This window comes from Acinonyx jubatus, chromosome B1 (genome assembly GCF_027475565.1).
Source record: "Acinonyx jubatus isolate Ajub_Pintada_27869175 chromosome B1, VMU_Ajub_asm_v1.0, whole genome shotgun sequence".
Lineage (NCBI taxonomy): Eukaryota > Metazoa > Chordata > Mammalia > Carnivora > Felidae > Acinonyx > Acinonyx jubatus.
Window position 1 is genome coordinate 34,531,037 of NC_069382.1, and position 20,010 is coordinate 34,551,046.

The 20,010-nt window shown below is 37.6% G+C and overlaps 1 protein-coding gene across 6 annotated transcripts in view; it reads right to left on the minus strand.

The window, feature by feature from the left end:
• PPP3CC (protein phosphatase 3 catalytic subunit gamma) overlaps positions 1-20,010 on the minus strand; it is a 102,900-nt gene that overhangs the window by 5,157 nt on the left and 77,733 nt on the right. For 2 of the 6 annotated variants that reach the window (XM_053216428.1, XM_027077428.2), the window contains 5 exons: positions 10,494-10,520; positions 9,508-9,589; positions 8,792-8,889; positions 1,962-1,991; positions 108-610 (listed from right to left, as the gene is read on the minus strand). In XM_053216428.1, the coding sequence (XP_053072403.1) occupies positions 390-610; positions 1,962-1,991; positions 8,792-8,889; positions 9,508-9,589; positions 10,494-10,520 (458 nt within the window). In that variant the 3' untranslated portion in view covers positions 108-389. Of the gene's footprint in view, positions 1-107; positions 611-1,961; positions 1,992-8,791; positions 8,890-9,507; positions 9,590-10,493; positions 10,521-20,010 lie in introns of those variants that run through there. The other 4 variants (XM_027077429.2, XM_027077431.2, XM_027077430.2 and 1 more) reach the window with 4 other exon arrangements.

Below are 20,010 nucleotides of genomic sequence, written 5' to 3' on the forward strand. Positions count from 1 at the left end.
AAAAAACCCTCTTATGTTTGAAAAACTATTATTAGTCTGAAATGAAAGCTATCACCTTCCAAACGAACGGGAGAAAAGGCTGGCTAGTTCAAGTCAGAAGCCCAGTGTGGAGGTTTCCAAGGCCCTTTTATTAGGGGAAGGTCCCCTGTGTAGCACAAGACTTCACATATGTATCAGACAATCAGATCAGTTCCTAAAAATTAGGAAGAAAAGGGAAAAACAAAACAGATGCACTTTTTATATATATTAAACATAAATTAAAAACAATTTATAAAATGGTCACCTTTCTTACAGCATAAATGCTAAGTGTATATGAATGCACCTCCAGGTTTAAGTTGTTGAAGTTGTTTTTGTTTTGTTTTCCAATAATAAATAAATAAAATTTGTTCTTAAGTTTTCGATCCACCTGTGCCACAGCAGGGCTCTGTGTCATTGTTGGCTCTTCTCCCCCTGTCGCTCCTGTGCGCAGCGCTGGGCTGTGCCGGCAGTCTCACTGGCCCGTCAGGGTACTGGCTGTCTTTTCGGGGTGGCATCCGTTCGTTAATTCGGTCCAGTCCTCGGGCTTCTTCAAAACTCCGGATCCTGTGCTGAAGCGAAAACCCTCTGATGGCTACAGGAAAACAGGAAAGGGAGGAGCTCAGTTAGACAGCAAAGCAACAAGCTTAAAGCATGCTAGCACACAGCAACCTCCTAGAGAGTACCATACAGGGTTGGAGCAGACGTCTGGTGAAGGTAAATAGGCAATATTTGATCTGAATCAGACTTGTCTGAAGCTACTGCTTCCTTAAGGCTCAGAGGGCAGCTGACACTGTGGAAGTACTTTTCACAGAAGCTCTATGTAATTAATCATGGCAGAAGCACGCCTGACAAATGGCTAAGAGGTTCGTTCCCAACCGTAACACATTTGAGAGTTTCTTATGGGCCTAAAACATGCTGAGTGTCAGAAAAAAAGGCAATGCTAGAATAACAGAACAAGTTAAACAGAGTAGTTAACTTTAGCACAAATACCATATTGGCCACAAAAAAAGTACCAATAAGAGCTCATCTTTTTGTTTAGAAGGACAGCTTTTTGTCTTGCACGACCAGGAGCTGAATGTAAGTTAAAAGCCATCTGAAAAAGAGCTTCTGGAGATCTAATTGAATTTTTGTATCACCAAGGGAAGGCCTTCCCATTTTCAATCACCTTACTTAACAGAACAATTAAATTTATAACACATGTTTATCAATTCCAATGATTTTCACCATCAGATTCATAGATGATTTGTTACTTGAAACTTGTTTTCTTAGAAACAAAGATAATTTAGCCTGACTGCCTTAGTGCAACCTCAGAAATGAATTAAACTAAATCCCTGTCTACTTTTGACTCTGTTCTTGATGTCCTTTAGAATCATTAGAAAAAGAAGCTGACCTGTTTGAGTCTCTAGTAATCAAATAGAAACCACTTCTACAAGGAGGGGCTACTGGATTAAACCACTTGATCCCTCATGACCACTTGCTTAAGCTTCAGCCACCGCATTAAAATTGATGGAGCCCAAGGGCACCTGGGTAGCTCAGTTGGTTAAGTGTCTGACTCTTGATTTCAGCTCAGGTCGTGATCTCAAGGTTCATGAGATCGAGCCCTGTATCAGGCTCTGTGCTGTCCGTGCAGAGCTTACTTGGAATTCTCTCTCTCCTCTTTCTCTGCCCCTTCCCACCTCTCTCAAAAATAAACATTTTACAAAAATAAAAAACAAAAACTGATAGAGCCCAGAGAGGACTTCAACTGTGGAGAAAGTCATTTAAATTAACACCAATACAGGACACAGAGGAAACACTTTATGAGCATGCCTAGAAATACTTAATTCTTTTCTCACTGTTACAGTTCTGGCGATGCAATAATTGAAGATTTCAAATGTTGACACAGCTCTTTAAAACTAGTAGACAGACACATGATCACATCTAACACAGGAATATGGCCATACCTTCCCGGGCCTCTACCGCTTCTACTGTGGCTGTAAGAGGCAGGAGCAGTGGCATGCAAAAATGAAGACAGAAAAAGAGTGAGTAAACCAACAGCATTGCTGCCAGCACAGACATCCCAGGCTCCCACCTCAGCCTATTCCCATTCATAACAAAAGTCAACTAGAGAAGCGAGGATTGCTGCGAGAAACTAAATTGCAGGGAAATGTGAGGCGGGGAGAGGGTCTATTATTTTTAACATTTCAGGTGGCATGGAACCTTTTAAACTAATGGCATCCATAGCTAAGACAATGGGTCAGTCAAGCTGACTACAAACAACCAAGAGTTATGTTGCTTTCCTTATTTTAAATAGCCAACTGCTAATTTACGTCTTGACATTCACGTATCAAAATAGCTTGAATCAAATAATTTAACATTACAACTGTTCTTTAGTTTCTAACAGCTCAGATGGTATTAAATGAGCTGTTGCTGGGACCTATTCAAAACAGTTATTTAAAACTACTTCCTGCTCTTAAGCAATTTATGTGGGGTCCAACTGTCCTTTTTAATTACTTAATAAAAAAATGAATGGCCTTTGAATAACAGACTAGCATTTGGAAGGGAACGGTACGTGGGTTATAAGTGAGCGATTATTTCTTGTCCCAGGAGTGGAGTACTAAGCTGGCAAAGGCATAAAACTACTCAATCCTGGATACAAATTCACCTGCCATCTGGGATTAGAGATACAGCAGAAGCTGACATTTCCAACCCATACGGCTTCCATTTACTGTGCAGGAGGGCAGGCCAATTATTAAGGCCTTCTCCTTCGGTGATGGAAAAGGAGGCAATTTAAAGATTAGTGCCAACAGGTAAGTTTCCTAGTATCATCTTTTTAAAACAGTAAAAACTCGAATATATGAAAAGGTCACAGGTTGTAGCAAGAAAGATCCTACTAGAAGAACCCTCTCAGTTCCTCCAGTACCAATTTTTAAAAAGAAGTCAGGAAAGAATAATGAACAGTAACAGTTTGCTGTCCTGAAGTTTTATGTGTCAATAAGAGAGGAGAAACTGGAAGAACTGACAGTTAACTTCCTATCACAATGTGAGAAATGGAAACTTGGAATCAATTTATCAAGTGCTTAAATATGTCAGCCATTTGTAGGCCTGTGGTAAAGCAATGTCACACCCTCCCTAATCTCCTCAAATAGAATAAACTTTCACAAGAAAACGATAGTGCCTTCAAACAGTATATCACTGGTGCTATTACAAAGCTGACGAACAAAGTGCAGCCTGAAACTGTATACAGATTGTTGTTCTAATTGGAGTTTAAAAGCTATGTGGTAAAATATGTACTAGTATTGCACTGTTTTGGGTCCTCCTAGAACTGCTTTTTGCATTGGGTATTTAGATACCAGCCTGCATTAAAGGACATTATAAGAAATAGTCCCATAAAACTGAGAAACTGGTTTATTTTATTTATTCATATTTATATATATTTTTCTTATTTTATTATATTTATTGAAATTTTATTTCTTTGTTGAAATACCTTTCTCTACTGAAATATAATTCATACACCATAAAATTCACTTGCTTAAAGTGTGCAATTTGATATAGAGCTGTACAACCAACAGGACAGTCTGTGGTCAGAACATTTTCATCACCCCAAAAAGAAACCTATTTACCTCCCGCCTCCCTTCCCCTGATCCTAGAGTCAACCAAGAATCTACTTTCTGCCTCTACAGATTTGCCTGTTCTGGACATTTCATATAAATGGAATCACACAATATGTGACTTTAGTGACTGGCTTCTTTCATTCAGTCTAATATTTTTAAGGTTTATTTATGTTGAAACCTGCATCAGTATTTCATTCCTTTTTATGACTGAATAGTATTCTATTCTGTGAGTATCCACCTCATCAGGTGATGGGCATCTGGGCTGTTTCCACTTATTGGCTCTAATGAAAAATGCTGCTTTGGGGCACCTGGGTGGCTCAGTCAGTTGAGCATCTGACTTTGGCTCAGGTCACGATCTCATGGTTCATGAGTTCAAGCCCCACATAGGGCTCACTGCTGTCAGTGCGGAGCCTGCTTTGGATTCTGTGTTCCCCCTCTCTCTGCCTTTCCCCCTTTGTACTCTCTCCCAAAAATAAATAAAACATTTTAAAATTAAAAAAAAAATGCTGCTATGAACATTTGTGTACAAGTCTTTGTGTGAATACGTTTTCATTTCTCTGAGGTATTCAACTACAAGTGAAACGGCTGCTCATAAGGTCAACTGTATGTTTAATCATCCAAAGAACTCCCAGATTGGTTTCCAAAGTACCACATCATTTCACATTTCCACCAGCAGCGTATGAGGGTCCCAATTTGTCTACATCCTCACCAACACTTGTTATTATTCTACTGGGTGTAGTGGCATCTAATTGTGGTTTTGATTTGTATTTCCTTAATGTCTAATGATGTTGAACAACTTTTCACATGCTTATTGGCCATTTGTATGTCTTTGGAAAAATGTCTACTCAACTTTTTTACCCATTTTTCAATTGTCTTTTTTTTTTTTTAGAGTTAATCCTCTCTTTTTTTAAATTTTATTGTTTTAAATTTACATCCAAATTAGTTAGCATATAGTGCAACGATTTCAGGAGTAGATTCCTTAATGCCCCTTACCCATTTAGCCCACCCCCCGCCCACAACCCCCCCAGTAATCCTCTGTTTGTTCTCCATATTTATGAGTCTCTTCTGTTTTGTCCCCCTCCCTGTTTTTATATTATTTTTGTTTCCCTTCCCTTATGTTCATCTGTTTCGTCTCTTAAAGTCCTCATATGAATGAAGTCATATGATATTTGTCTTTCTCTGACTAATTTTGCTTAGCATAATACCCTCCAGTTCCATCCACGTGGTTGCAAATGGCAAGATTTCTTTCTTTTTGATTGCCGAGTAATACTCCATTGTATATATATACCACATCTTCTTTATCCATTCATCCATCGATGGACATTTGGGCTTTTTCTATACTTTGGCTATTGTTGATAGTGCTGCTATAAACATGGGGGTGCATGTGTCCCTTTGAAACAGCACGCCTGTATCCCTTGGATAAATACCTAGTAGTGAATTGTTGGGTCATAGGGTAGTTCTATTTTTAGTTTTTTGAGGAACTTCCATACTGTTTTCCAGAATGGCTGCACCAGCTTGCATTCCCACCAACAATGCCAAAGAGATCCTCTTTCTCTGAATCCTCGCCAACATCTGTTGTTGCCTGAGTTGTCTTTTTATTATTCAATTATAAGAGTTCTTTAAATTCTTTAGATACCAGTCCCTTATCAAATGCATGATTGTTAATATTGTCACTCATTCTATGGCTTGTCTTTTTACTTTCTTCATGATGGCTCAGTTTGCAGCCCAAATGTTAATTCTGATGCAGTCCAATTTATACCTAATCTATTTTTTTATTTTATGGTCTTTGTGAATCTGTTCAGTTCTTGGCACTCCTCTTTATTTTGGTATTAGGAAGCTTGTAGTAAAAGTTGTGGCTATTGGCTTGTTTTGTTTTGTTTTCCTTTGTGCTCCAAATTCCCAGCTTCTTTACTTTACTTTACTTCCCTGTATTATGTGAGTACTGTAACTTACTCAATTCCCTTGTGGAACAAGGTAAGATGTAAGTGAATGCATGCTATAAGGCCATATGGGATATTGTTGGTTGAAAGGTCTCCAAGTAAAGTTACAGGAACAATAGGGTAGAGGAGAGCGGAGAATGGGTGATGGGCACTGAGGAGGGCACTTGTTGGGATGAGCACTGAGTGTTGGATGCAAGTGATGAATCATGGGAATCTACCCTTAAAACCAGGAGCACACTGTACACACTGCATGTTAGCCAACTTGACAATAAATTATATTAAAAAATAAAATTAAATCACGTAAATAATTTTTAAAAAAGTTACAAGAACAATAAAAGGTCTTTTTTAGCTAATGTTCCAGTTTGCCAATGAATCTACAGAACTGAGACTCTGATGGGAAAATGACAAAATAAGCTCAGTTCCTGTCAATCAGTGAGAGAGATAAGGAGGTCTAAAAAGCTGGCTCCACCTTCAGTTCTGTTCTTACACATTCCTGAAGATGTCTATCAATGAAAAACCTTATGTGATTAAAACACTAATATTCCAATTAGGAATGAAGAAAACAATATACTTGGGACTGAGAACAGAAGGCAGATCAAAGATTATAAACAAATCTCCAAACAACACATCTATAAAATTCTCTTCATTATTCATCTCTGATTGGCTCTTTCAAGGTCCAGATTAAAACAACAACTTTGTGGATCAGCAAGTTTCCAAAACTTTTCAAGAAAGGCTGTAGAAGACACTCCCTTCTTCTTCACCCATGGTGTTTCCAACTAATTCCAACCTACCAAAACTGCTCTCAGAGTAGCTCACATGACTAATTACCAAAGTAACAGTGGGAAGTATTGCCTCACAAGAAACTGCACATTTATTTGAGAGAAAAAATTCAATCTAAAATAGTTTACTGATCCTTTTTATGAAACTAAACAAATTAAGAAAATTAGTTATATACTTCCAAGGAGAAAATGTTTATTTCCTCCTTCTAAATAGCTGAACTCTAACATTCCATTATTTAATTTGAAAGAGAAGGAGAAAATCAATCCTATAAAAAGAAAGGGGAAAAGGGGGCTTGTTCCTAGTAATCAACATCAGTGGACTGTCCACAAAATGGAAAGGATTCCTGTAAGTAATGGGATGACAAGAAAAAAAAAAAAAAACTTAAATAGAAACAATTCAATAAAATAAGGGGGCAAAAAGCAGTGAAACTCTAAGTTGCTAATGCTTCGACTCCAGTTTTTGTGCCTAGAATTAATTGTCTTGCTTGACCAGATCTATGTCTATTCTGACAAATATTGATCTTTTCATTCCAGGGATCCATAAAGCCCTCTCCTTACAAGCCAGCACCCACACACTTTTTAGAACAGACACTCTGTTTGGATAGGTGACATGGCATTGGAGTAGAACATGGCTTGTAGGCAGAGGCAAACTCCCTCTCTGAGACATTCTAACCCAAAATTAAGGTATAAAATATACATTAGGTGAGGCATATCATGTGCACGAATCTGAAGTGCACAGCTCTATACGTTTTTATGTATGAATACACTTGTGTAACTACTACCCAGAGAGTGATACAGAACACCCCCACTACTCCAGAAGTCCCTTCTGCTCCTTCAGGGTCAATTAGTCTCCCACCAGAGGAAGTGCCATTCTATTCCGACTTCTATTACCATTTGGCTAGTTTGCCTATTCTTGAACATTCTGTAAACCAGACTGTCTGTGCCATTTTGTGCCTAGCTTTTTGAGTTTACCATAATGTCTGTGAGGTTCAACCCTGTTTTTGCATGTATTCGTAATGTGATTTTTCACTGCTGTGTAGTATTCCATTGTATAAATAGAACACATTTATCTATTCTACTATTGCTGAACATTTGGGTTGTTTCCCGTTTGGGGCTATTATGAATAAAGCCACAGTGAACATTCTTATGCCTATCCTTTGGAGGACATACGCACTGATTCTCTTCAATATATACCAGGTCTTATTGCTGGGTTGCAGGGTAAGACATATGTTTTTGCTTTACTGCCCAACAGTTTTCCAAAGTGGCTGAACCAATTTCCAAGTACACCAACAATGTATCTAGTTCTCTTGTCCATAAATTCACCAACACTTGGTGTTATTAGACTTTTAATTTTAGCCATTCTGGTGAATATGTAGTGGCATCTCACTGTGATTTTAATATCTATTTCCCAGATAACTTTATTAAGCATCTTTTCATATGCTCATTGGCCATTTTGATACCCTCTTTTGTGAAGTGCCTGTTAATATCTTTTGACATTAAAAACATTAGTTGTGTGGGGCGCCTGGGTGGCTCAGTCGGTTAAGCGTCTGACTTCGGCTCAGGTCATGATCTCACGGTTTGTGAGTTCAAGCCCCACGTCAAGCTCTGTGCTCAAGCCTGGAGCCTGCTTTGAATTCTGTGTTTCCCTCTCTCTCTGCCCCTCACCCACTTGCACTCTGCCTCTCTTGTTCTCTCTCAAAAATAAACATTAAAAAAAATTACAGGGGCGCCTAGGTGGGTCAGTCGGTTAAGCGGCCGACTTCGGCTCAGGTCATGATCTCGCGGTCCGTGAGTTCGAGCCCTGCGTCGGGCTCTGTGCTGACAGCTCAGAGCCTGGAGCCTGTCTCAGATTCTGTGTCTCCCTCTCTTTGACCCTCCCCTGTTCATGCTCTCTCTGTGTCTCAAAAATAAATAAACGTTAAAAAAAAAATTTTTTTTTTAAATTAAAAAAAATTACAAAAGAAAACATTAGTTGTGTTTTTCTTATTGAGTTTGTAGTTCTTTATATTCTGAATTCAAGCCCTTTGTCAGACATACATATTGCAAAAAATCTTTTCTCAGTTAATGGCTTGCCTTTTCCCTTTCTTAATCATATATTTTTGTAAATAGAAATCCTTAAGTTTTTTTTTTTTAGAAATTCTTAGTTTTATGGAATTTAGTTGATTTTTTTTCTTTTAAGGTTAGCACTTTTTGTGTCCTATATAAGGACTTTTTATCTACCCCAATACTCTCCATCCTTTCTTCCGGGAGTTTTATTGTTTTTATATTTTATATTTAAGTTATAATTCATTTTGAATTAATTTTCATATGTAAAGAGAAGAGTCAAGATTCACTTTTCCCCCAGATGGATGTCCAATTGCTCCAGTATCATTTCTTCAAAGAAGCCCTAATTTTAGATTTTATGTTGACTGCGGGGTAATGGGAGCACATATTCCATGAAAGCAGTATTTCTCAGACTCACCTGTCTCAATAGTCTGCTTTCCTCCTGAGAGGACACCTAGAGGGAGTGTCCCTGTAGGCGTCAGGCCCTTGAGAGTCAGCACACTCTCACTCTCTTCCCTGCAAAGGAAGGTGAAAGTCCTGCATTAACGCCAGGGTGTCCACCACTCAGCAGTTCAAAGATACTAGAAGGAAGTTAAGAAAGGATGCACAGAGATGGAGGACAGGTTCTCCTTCTTCCTACCCCTTCCCTGACCCAAAGAAACAGATGTTTTATGAAAATGTTCCAATTTTAAACCCCCAGCCAGTTCTTGCTTCTCAATTAGAGGTACTTAATAGGCAGCCGCTGTTCTAATGTTTCCCATATATCATACCATTTAATCCTCCTAATAACCGTATAAGGCAGGTCTTGTTATTGTCACTCTATTACAGACAAGCAAACTGGGCTCCAAACCATTCAGCTAAGAAGAGGTAGAGCCAGGATGTGAACAGGCAATCTGGATCCAAGAATTCACACTAAATCACTCCATTCACTATACCTAAGCTTGTACCAAATGAATGTTTGCCAAAACATTTCTAGTCACTTTAATAGATAGGTCAGATTCAATCTGCACTCCGCTTTGAAGACCTATCCAATTATACTACACTTTAATTCTAAAAAAAACTGTTCTAAAATCAACTTCTAATTGTCTCTCAAAATACTTTTATCCCATACTGTAATGACAGATTTATCCTCACCGCAGAATTGAAAAGACCCGTGCCATCTTCCCAATGGCTCTGATTTTATTCTTGATGATCTCCTTTCGAACTGTAGTGCCTCCTTAAAGAATACAAAGAATAAGTGAGTTAAAAGAATGTGTTAACAAGGTTAGTTTTAAAATATGCAGGATGAAGTATCTTTCTAACTTAAAGAAATTATTGTTTTAAAAAAAGAAATCAAGGCCTAAGTTTGTTTAAACAAACAAAAATCCCAGGAAGTTCTAAGGAGCAAGAGAGAAAACAACCCAGAAGAAGGGGGGGAAAAAGATGGAAGTAAAAATGGAGGGGTCACAACAAAGACAGACTGGATGGATCTATGAAAGGTAGGAACTCATTTGTGGTTCTGAAATGTAGAACACAGCAAAGAATGAAATATACACATAAACAAAGACAGTTGCTACAGCAAAGACCTCTTTTGCAAATGCTGTGGGCCACCTTAGGATGCAGGGTTTGGCCTGCCAAATGGCAAGTGATGATTCAAGCAGTTATCTTCTGCATATATACAGCTAGCTCTCCTGAACTTAGTGAGGGCTACTTTCATTCTATAATCCTCACTTACTCACAGACTGGTGAGTTACTGCCTACCATAGACAACTGTGTGGTACAAATCATGATGATGGGTAAGGTCTTTATAAAGCAACATCAAAAAAAGTTACCACAACATTTTATGGCCTTTTCCCATCTATGATTCAGGAAACAGCTCACGTATGAGAAGCCAAGGTCCAGGCATGCACCAGGTGACCACATTCAAAAGTCAGAAAGAGAAACATGGTCTCTCCTTCCTCACCCCTCCAGCTCTCAATATCCTGCAGAATTATATGGCAGGTCCAGAGAAAACACTCACATTAAAACAGAAAGGGAGGATGGAGAGCCTGTCTGAAATTACTCAACTGCAACTAAAAAGATCCAATAAAATTAATAGACTGTGTGTGACAGACAGCGAGTAGCACATTTTAGTCGGATACCTTTCCGATAGCTTGAAATGTAGTGATCTTCAGGGAGAAGAGACACCAAGAAACAAGGAGATGAAGATAGAAATATGAGAAGAGAAATTTAAGTTTACATGGAAGAGAGAAAAAAAATCAAAGTGAAATGCAATGAGAGAAGCAGGCTACTATCTTTATCAGCTCAGAAGAGACATCCTTGGTATCATGATAGAACATTAAATTACAAATTTCTTGTCAGCAGTTTTCCATTTCTTAAAGTTTATAGTTTTACATAATTTCACATCTGTTTTTATCTAACATATCCCATCCCCACAAATCATGAAAATAAAATTAGACAAAGAAAAAGATACTACTTAAGAAACAAAACGATGCTGAAAACAAGGAACAAAAAACAAAGGACAGAATGAACAGCCTACAAATCTCGTAATAAGAGCAATATGTTTTTGTTTAATGGATTCACTATCTTCCTATACCTTTTTGGAGATATTATAGGTTTTCCTTTTTTAAGTTTTATATTTTCTTGAGAATCTCAAGTTCATTCACATTGTTTTTTGCTGTTTGTATTGTTGTTTGACTGACTCCAAGACTTTCCTGAGGTGGATGGTAATCCTTGGTGTCGGCTCCTGATTAGGAATGAGGGCCTAAAAGGCTCTCAGAGTTGCCAGGTAGACTGCAGACTTGGAGCTTTACAGGTTGTGATCAGGGTGAACTTTTGTTAGGGAATTCTCTTTATCAGTATTGAGGATGCACATGGCTGCTTAATTCACTGGTTTGGGGCCAGGTAATGATGCCCTCAACTGTATTCCTAACCCAGAAATTCTTTGGTTACACTTTTTTTTAGAGATTTGCCTCCAGACCTGGAGGAGAGGCAACTGCCCAGTGGCAATTAGGATTTTAACTGCCTTTGAAACAGCTTCCACCTAGTCTTTTTTTTTTTTTTTTTTTAGCTCAGTGCCCATCCCCTTACTCCCCCTAACCCAGTCCCCAATTCTAGAAATTGGTACTACCAATTCCTTTGCTTTTTGAGGATTCTGTCCTATAATTCAGCATTCCACATTACTTTAGCTTTCTTGAATTAGCTAAGTGAGGAACACAAATTATTCATGTTTCCCAGCTTCTAGAAGTTCCTATAAAAATCTCCACATTTTTCTAGGTTTATCACTTTTTTATTGTGAGGTATGATAAACATACAGAAAAGTGCACAAAACAAATGTAAAATGTCTCTCTCTTCCCAAAGAAAATCACTCTCTTGACCTTTATTGAAATCACTTTCTTGCTGTTCTTTATAGTTTTACCATGTAAGCGTGTGGGTATCCACAAACACTATGGTTTTCATTGTGTTTTAACTTTCTGTATTTAGAACAATCAAATATGTATTTCTGTGTCTGGCTTCTTTTGCTCAACATTATGTTTGTAAGACTGATCCATGTTTTGCCCATTGTAGTTCACGGTCATTATTGTATACAATTCCACCATATGAATATGCCACAATTTTCCTTTTTACCATCAGTGGTTATTTGGTCTAATTCCAATTTTTGGCTATTGTGAATTCAACTGCTATGAATATTCCTATGCGTTTCTCTTTACTATTTCTGTTAAGTACATTCCTAGAATTAGAACGATCAGTTACAGGGTATGTATATGTTCAACTTTGGATAAGTTAGATATTATCTACCAAAGTGGACGTACGAAGTTAGATTTCAGTGTATGAGCATTCCCGCTGCTACACGTCCAGGCCAGCACTTGGTGTCATCTTTAATTCATCTTTAATTTTAGCCAATCTGGTGGGTGTATAGAATCAGCCAGTGTGGTTTTAATCTGCATTTTCACAATCACTGATGTGGATGGATATCTTTTTATATCTTCACAGACCATTTTGATATTCTCTTTTGTGACGTACTTATTCAAGTCTCGTCTAACTGACCTGGAGTTCTTCATATATTCTTCAAGTGAACTCTTTGTTGATTGTGTTGCAAATACCCTCTCCCACTCTGTACCTTGACTTTTCACACTCTTAAAAGGGTCTTTTGATAAATATAAATTCTTACTTTTAATGTAGTCCAACTTATCAATAGTTTCCATATGGTAAATGTTTTCTGTGACCTGTATTTAAGAAATTGTCCTCTTCCCGCAAGGTCATGAAGATTATAAATATTGTATTATAAATACTAGAGGCTTTATTTTTGTATTATAAATACTAGAGGCTTTATTTTTTTGCCTTTCATATATGAATTATTAAAAAAAAACTTTTTATGTTCATTTATTTTTGACAGAGAGACAGAGCATGAGTGGGGGAGAGGTAGAGAGAGAGGGAGACACAGAATCTGAAACAGGCTCCAGGCTCTGAGCTGTCAGCACAGAGCCCGATGCGGGGCTCGAACTCACAGACTGCGAGATCATGACCTGCACTGAAGTCGGATGCTCAACCGACTGAGCCACCCAGGTGCCCCTCATATATGAATGTATTAACCCGTCTGGAATTTATTTTGTGTTTGAAATATGATATGAGTCAGGTTTAATTTTTTTCTCAGATATCCCCAAAACACTTATTAAAAATACCATCATTTCCCCACTACTCTGCAGGACCACCTCTGGTGTAAATCAAGTGTCCACAAATGCTGTGATGTTTCTGGATTCTCTACTCTGTTTCAGTGCTCATCTGTCCTTGCACTAATAATCCTAAATGCTCTAGCTTTGCAGTAAACCTTGATCTTCTTCAAGACTTAAACTATTTCCACACTAATTTTAGAACCTATCCTCAGCATTTTCATACAAATTTTAGAATCTATCCTCAGTATTTCCATATAAATTTTACAGTCAAATGGTCTGTTAATAGTTGACTTTGTACTGAATCCACAGATCAATTTGGGAATAACATATCTTTACAATATTGAGTTTTCCAAAACTCAATGTACATTTTATTTCTTTCCATTTATTTAGATCTCCTTTAATTTCTCTAATAATGTTTTATAGTTTGTTGCTTAGAGGTATCACACACCACTGGTCAGATTTATTGTTAGGGAGAATACTGTAAATGGCACCTTTAAAATTTCATTTTGCTTATTGCTGGTAATAGAAACACAAATGATTTTTGCTTATTAACTTTGTATCCAGCAGCTACATGCCCTTGTTGATTTTAACAATCTATAAATTCCTTTGAATTTTCTCTACACACAGTCAAATCACCTATAAATAATGATAGCTTTGTTTCTCTCTTTCTAATCTTTATACCCTATGATGCTTTTTCTTGCCTTATTATACTGGGTATAACTTCTTTTTTTTTTTTTTAAACATTTATTTATTTTTGAGACAGAGAGAGACAGGGCATGAATGGGGGAGGGTCAGAGAGAGAGGGAGACACAGAATCCGAAACAGGCTCCAGGCTCTGAGCTGTCCGCACAGAGCCTGACGCGGGGCTTGAACTCGCGGACCGCGAGATCATGACCTGAGCTGAAGTCGGACGCTCAACCGACTGAGCCACCCAGGCGCCCCTACTGGGTATAACTTCTAATGCGGTATTATATGGAGGTATTAATAACTGACATCCTTACCTGTTCCCAATCACTAAGGAGAACTTTCAACATCTTGCCATATGATGTTTGCAATAGGCTTTTATAAATATGTTAAAGAATTCCTCTCCAAGCCTAGATTAATGGATCTATTGCAAAAGAAGGATGAATCTTACCTAAAGCTATCCCTACATCGATGGTTTTTAATGCAGTGAATTATACTGATTTTTTAAATAAAATTTTTATTTTAGAATAGTTTTAGACATTCAGCAAAGTAGTGAAGACTCTATGGAGTTCACATACACCCCTCTCGCAATTTCCACTAGTATTAAGATTTTACATTAGTAATACTGATTAAATTTTTAATGTTAAATCTTCCAACTTGGTTGGGAGGCAGAATTCTTTTATGTATATTGCTAGTTTCAATTTGATGATGTTTTGTTTAGGATTAATTTCCTTTCACATTTTAGGATCATAGTTATACTAACCTCACTAAATTATAGGGGAGCATTTCTTCTTTTTATTTTCAGGAAGAATTTGTTTAAGATTGGTGTTGTTTCTTTCTTAAATGTTTGGTAAATCTGTTGGTGAAGTTATCTTCACCTGGAATTTTCTTCATAAAATTTTTTTTAAATTATAGATCCTGTTTCTTGGTAGGACTGTAATTATTAAGATTTTCTATATGGTGTCAGTTTGGGTAAGTTACGTTTTTCAGGAATCTGTCCATTTCATCTAAGTTTTAAAATTCACTGGTATAAATTTATTCTCATTATTTTTTTTTAAATGTTTATTTTTGATGGGGGGATGGCACAGAGAGAGAGGGAGACACAGAATCTAAAACAGGCTCTAGGCCCTGAGCTGTCAGCGCAGACCCTGACAAGGAGCTCAAACCTATGAACTGGGAGATCATGACCTGAGCCGAAGTCAGATGCCTAACTCACTGAGCCATCCAGGCACCCCTATTCTCATTATTTTCTTAATGTCTGTAGGGTCCGATGTCTCCATTTTGTTTACTTGGTAAGTCTTACCAGGGATTTATCAATTTTATTAAGTCTCTTTTAAGAGCACAATTTGGTTATTACTGCTTTTCTGTATCTTTTTTCCTATTTTGTAACAATATTCTTTTTATTTCGTGACATCTATTTTCTTTAGGTGTAAAGTGCTATCTACCCTTTGTCAACTTTTTGAGATAGATGCTGACTTTCTGCCTTTCTCCTTTTCCAAATATGTATTTAAAGCTATAAATTTTCCTCTAAGCATGGCTTTAGATACACCCAATTTTTGTTCCCCCCCCCCAAGTTTAAATCGGTTTTGAGTTTAAGCACTGATTTTATACTACAAATGTAGTATAAGATGAACTAAATTTACAACTTAATTTGTTCGTGGAAGATGCCTTACAAAACATTGCAACTAAGACATATGCAAGATTTTATATGCATTTTGGAAGAACTCACACCGAAGCAGCTGATTAGTCATTAAGCTTGACCACTTTCACATCTTTTGGTCAGTTCTCCACAGTCATGACAGAGGAGAGTCACTCGGACCTTGCTGTACACACTGAACCATTCTGGGTGATGATTCATCTTTTCTGCTTCAAGGGCAACTCAGGACATGAAGCCAAATGCCTGATTAAAATTTTTGAAGGAGGGGCACCTGGGTGGCTCAGTCAGTTAAGCGTCCAACTCTTGATTTTGGCTCAGGTCATGATTCCACGGTTCTTGAATTTGAGCCCCGTGTGGGACTCTCTCTGTTAGAGGTGTGGAGCCTACTTGGGATTCTCTGTCTTCCTCTCTCTGCTCCTCCCCCTCACACATGCTCTCTTTAAACAAACAAACAAACTTAAAAATAAAAATTTTAAATAATTCTTTGTAGATGGCATCTCTTTCACTTAATTCTGACCATCCTGTTACTTTAAGGTCAAGTATAACTTACTTCCTCTCTTCTGCTGTCAACCAGTTAGCATCTGCTGACATGGCCACAAAGTTTAGGCTCCAGCCCCAAACTCAGGCCTGCCTGGTGTGCTGCCTGTCCTCAAGTTTTAATATGTACTACTTTTCATAGTCATTCAGCTCAAAATACTTTCAAATTTTCAACGTCATCTGCTATTTGATTCATTGGTTATCAAGTGTGTGTGTGTGTGTGTGTGTGTGTGTGTGTGTGTGTATACTTAAAAAAATTTTTTTCCCAATGTTTATTTATTTTTGAGAGACAGAGAGAGACAGAGCACAAGCAGGGGAGGGGGAGAGAGAGAGGGAGACACAGAATCCAAAGCAGGTTCCAGGCTCCGCACTGTCACCACAGAGCCCAACATGGGGCTCAAACTCAGAAGCCATGAGATCAAGACCTGAGCCAAAGTTGGACGCTTAACTGACTGAGCCACCCAGGCGCCCCGTATACATTTTTTTTTTTTTAAAGTAAGCTCTAGGCCCAACATGAGGCTTGAACTCATGATGCTGAGATCAAGAGTCACATGTTCTATCAACTGAGCCAGCCAGGAGCCCCTATCATGTATATTCTTAAATCTCCCAATATTATAAGGGTGTTCTAGATTATCTTTTTGTTACTGATTTATATATTAACTGCATGTGGTCAAAGAACATAGTCATTACGATTTTAATCCTTTGACGTCTGAAACTTGCTTTTCGCTCTGTAAATTTTTGTAAATGTTATGTGTATTTGAAAAGAAGGTGTATTCAGCACCTGTTGGACGCAGTGTTCTTTATATGTCGGTCAAGTTCATTAATTACATTGTTCTAATTTTCTACGATCTTCCTAATTTTGTCTGTCTGCTTATTCCATCAATTACTGAGAGGTATGTGTTAAATTCTCCTACTACCCATTGTGAATATTTTTATTTCTCATTATACTTCTGTTATTTTTCATTTTATATATTATGAAGCCATATTATTTAATTGCATATACATTTAAAATTGTTACATCTTATTTTTTAGATTCTACTTCATGTAATATTACTCTATCTGTAACAACTTTTCTTTGGTTTGTACTTGCATGATATTATTTATTCTTCTCCTTTTACTTATAAACTTTCTGTATCCTTATGCTGTGAACTTGTCTCTTATAAAACATAAAGTCTGGGGTGCCTGTGTGGCTCAGTTAATTAAGTGTCCAACTTGTGATTTCAGCTCAGGTCATGATTTCATGGTCATGGGATCAAGCCCCTCAGTGGGATTCTCCTGGGATTCTCTCTCTCCCTCTCTCTCTGTCCCTCCCCTGCTCGAGCACATGCCCTCTCTCTCAAAATAAATAAAGTTAAAAAACAAACAAAATTTAAAAAAATCCTACTTGATAATTTGTCTTTTATCCATTTACATTTAATAAAATTTCTGAAACATTTACCATGATAATTTATTCTATTTATCTTACTGTTATATGTACCTTTCCTCCCTTCTTGCATTCTTCTGGATTATTTTTCTATCGTTCCACTTTTTCTAAAACTTGAAGGTTATATACTTTTTTTTCCTAATGTTTATTTTTGAGAAGAAGAGAGAAAGTGGGGGAGGGGCAGAGAGAGAGGGAGACAGACAATCTGAAGCAGGCTCCAGGCTCTGAGCTGTCAGCACAGAGACTGACGTGGGACTTGAACTCACGAACTGCAAGATCATGACCTGAGCCGAAGTCAGATGCTTAACCAGCTGAGCCACCCAGGTGCCCCTTGAAAGTTACATACTTAAAAAAACTCTCTTTTCTTGAAAGTTACTCTAAATTGTAACACCATTTCTTACCAAAGTATGACGTATTTTGTTTTGTTTTGTTTTAGAAGTTTATTTATTTACTTGGTAATCTCTACATCGAACTTGGGGCTTGAATTTACAACCCCAAGTTTTTGTCATCCAAAGTACTTTTACTATGATGCGTTTAAGATGGTATTATTATTTTTTAAATTCATTCTGCTTTGGTTTACAGAGCTTCTTCGACCTGCAGCTTAATGTCTTGACAAATTTAGAAAATTTTTATCCATTCTCTCTTCAAATAGTGATTCTGTCCCTGACTCTATCTCTTCTTTGGGACTCTAAACACACAGATGATATGCCTGTTCACTGTATCCTCTGTCTCTTAGGCTTTCTTTTTGGTATTTTCTTTTTTCTTTTCATGATTCATTCATTCTAGATTGTTTTTTTCTGACCTCTTACCTAGTTCATTTATTCTCAGTTTAAGCTTTATTCAATCTGTTAATTCATCTGTCCAGAGTTTTAAATTTTATTTTACTTTTCCTTCCTAGCATTTTCTTTTGGTACTTTATCAACTCTGCTACATCTCCTTTTATAATTCACAATTCTTTGCCAAAATTTTCAGCCTAGTTTTTTTTTTTAAGTTTATTTACTTATTTTGAGAGAGAAAGAAAGCACAGGTTGAGGAGGGGCAGAGAGAGAGACAGAGAGAGGGAGACAGGGAGGCAGTGGGGGGGGGAGAGAAAGACAGAAAGACAGAGAGAGAGAGAGAGAGAGAGAGAGAGAGAGAGAATCCCAACTAAGCTCTGCACTGTCAGTGCAGAACCTGATGCAGGGGTCAAAATCACAAACTGTGAGATTGTGACCAGAGCTGAAGTCTGATGCTTGACCAGGTGCCCCTTCAACCTAGTTTTTTATGATCTTGAACACAGTAATCATTGTTTTGGTTTTGTTTTTAGCACAGTTATTTTATTTTAAATGTTTTTTATTTTATTTACTTTTGAGAGAGAGAGAGAGAGCAAGCAGGAGAGGTGCAGGGGGTTTGGGGACAGAGGATCCAAAGCAGGCTTCTCACTGACAGCAGACAGCCCAATGTGGGACTTGAACCCAAGAACCATGAGATCATGACCTGAGCCTAAGTCAGACACTCAACTGATAGAGCCACCCAGGAGCCCCTAGCATAGCTATTTTAAAGTTCAGTCTGATAAAGCCAATGTCTGGAGAATCTGGCATCTGTTTTTATTTTTTGCTGTTTCTGCTGGTTCTCATTCATGTTGTTCTATCTCCTCATACGCCTAGTTATTTTGGTTGTGAGCCACGTATTATATTTGAAAGGCTATTTGTAGGAATTTAAGGCCCTACATGATGTTATCTTAGCCTAGAGAGGTTTGCTTTTGCCAGGCGCCTGGGGCTACTTTATTTAAATTTCATGGATTGAAATGATTTGAGGGTAAGCTATAGTCCCTTTGAGGGCTGTTCTATTTCCAGTTCACCCTTACCTTTACTTACATGGATGAGACCTTCTGGGATCCCAAACCAATGAGGAGAAACTTACCAGCACTCACATCATCCTTAGCAAGCCATGAGCCCTAACTTTTTAGCTTCTATCAAGAGGGCTGCTCAACCTCTTACCCTCTCTTTTGAAATTCATTAATATCTCCAGAGACAAATAGTCCCAAATGTTGGTTTTACCTCTCTGGATTTATGCCTTTTTCCAGATCTCAACTTGGTAATTATTTTACTTTGTTAGCTTTCTGAATGCCTTTAAAGCAAATTTTACAATCCTGTGTGTAGCTTTTGCAGTGATCTTAAGTCAGGGTTGATTTACACTATCTAGTCTGATATTACTAAAGTGGAAATCCTTAATTTATATCACTTAAATAAAACCAAAATTGCACTGTGGTTTTAGTGTGGTTTCAGGAAGGAATGGAATTAGAGGTGTGTTCAATTCACCATTATAACCTAGATGGTTATTCTTTGTTTCCTTTCAGAAAAAAAATTAGAAAGCATGTATCAGCTGATATCTTTACACCCTGTAAAAAATGAGAATGACAGGATTCTGTTCATTCACTTTTGCACTTAACAGAATACCTAATAAATTTTCCATATTAGCACTGATAGCCTTACTCCATTCTTTTTTTAAGAGTTGCCCTTCATATCACTGAATCTAACTCAACAAATATTTACTTTACCATGCTCACTGCACTACACTTGGCTTTAGGGCTATACTGGTAAGCCCTAAAACCAAAAACCAATTGTGTCCCAGCATTCAGGGAATTGACAGTTGAGTGGGAGTAAAATATATTAATCTTACAATAATATAAATAAATGCAAAAT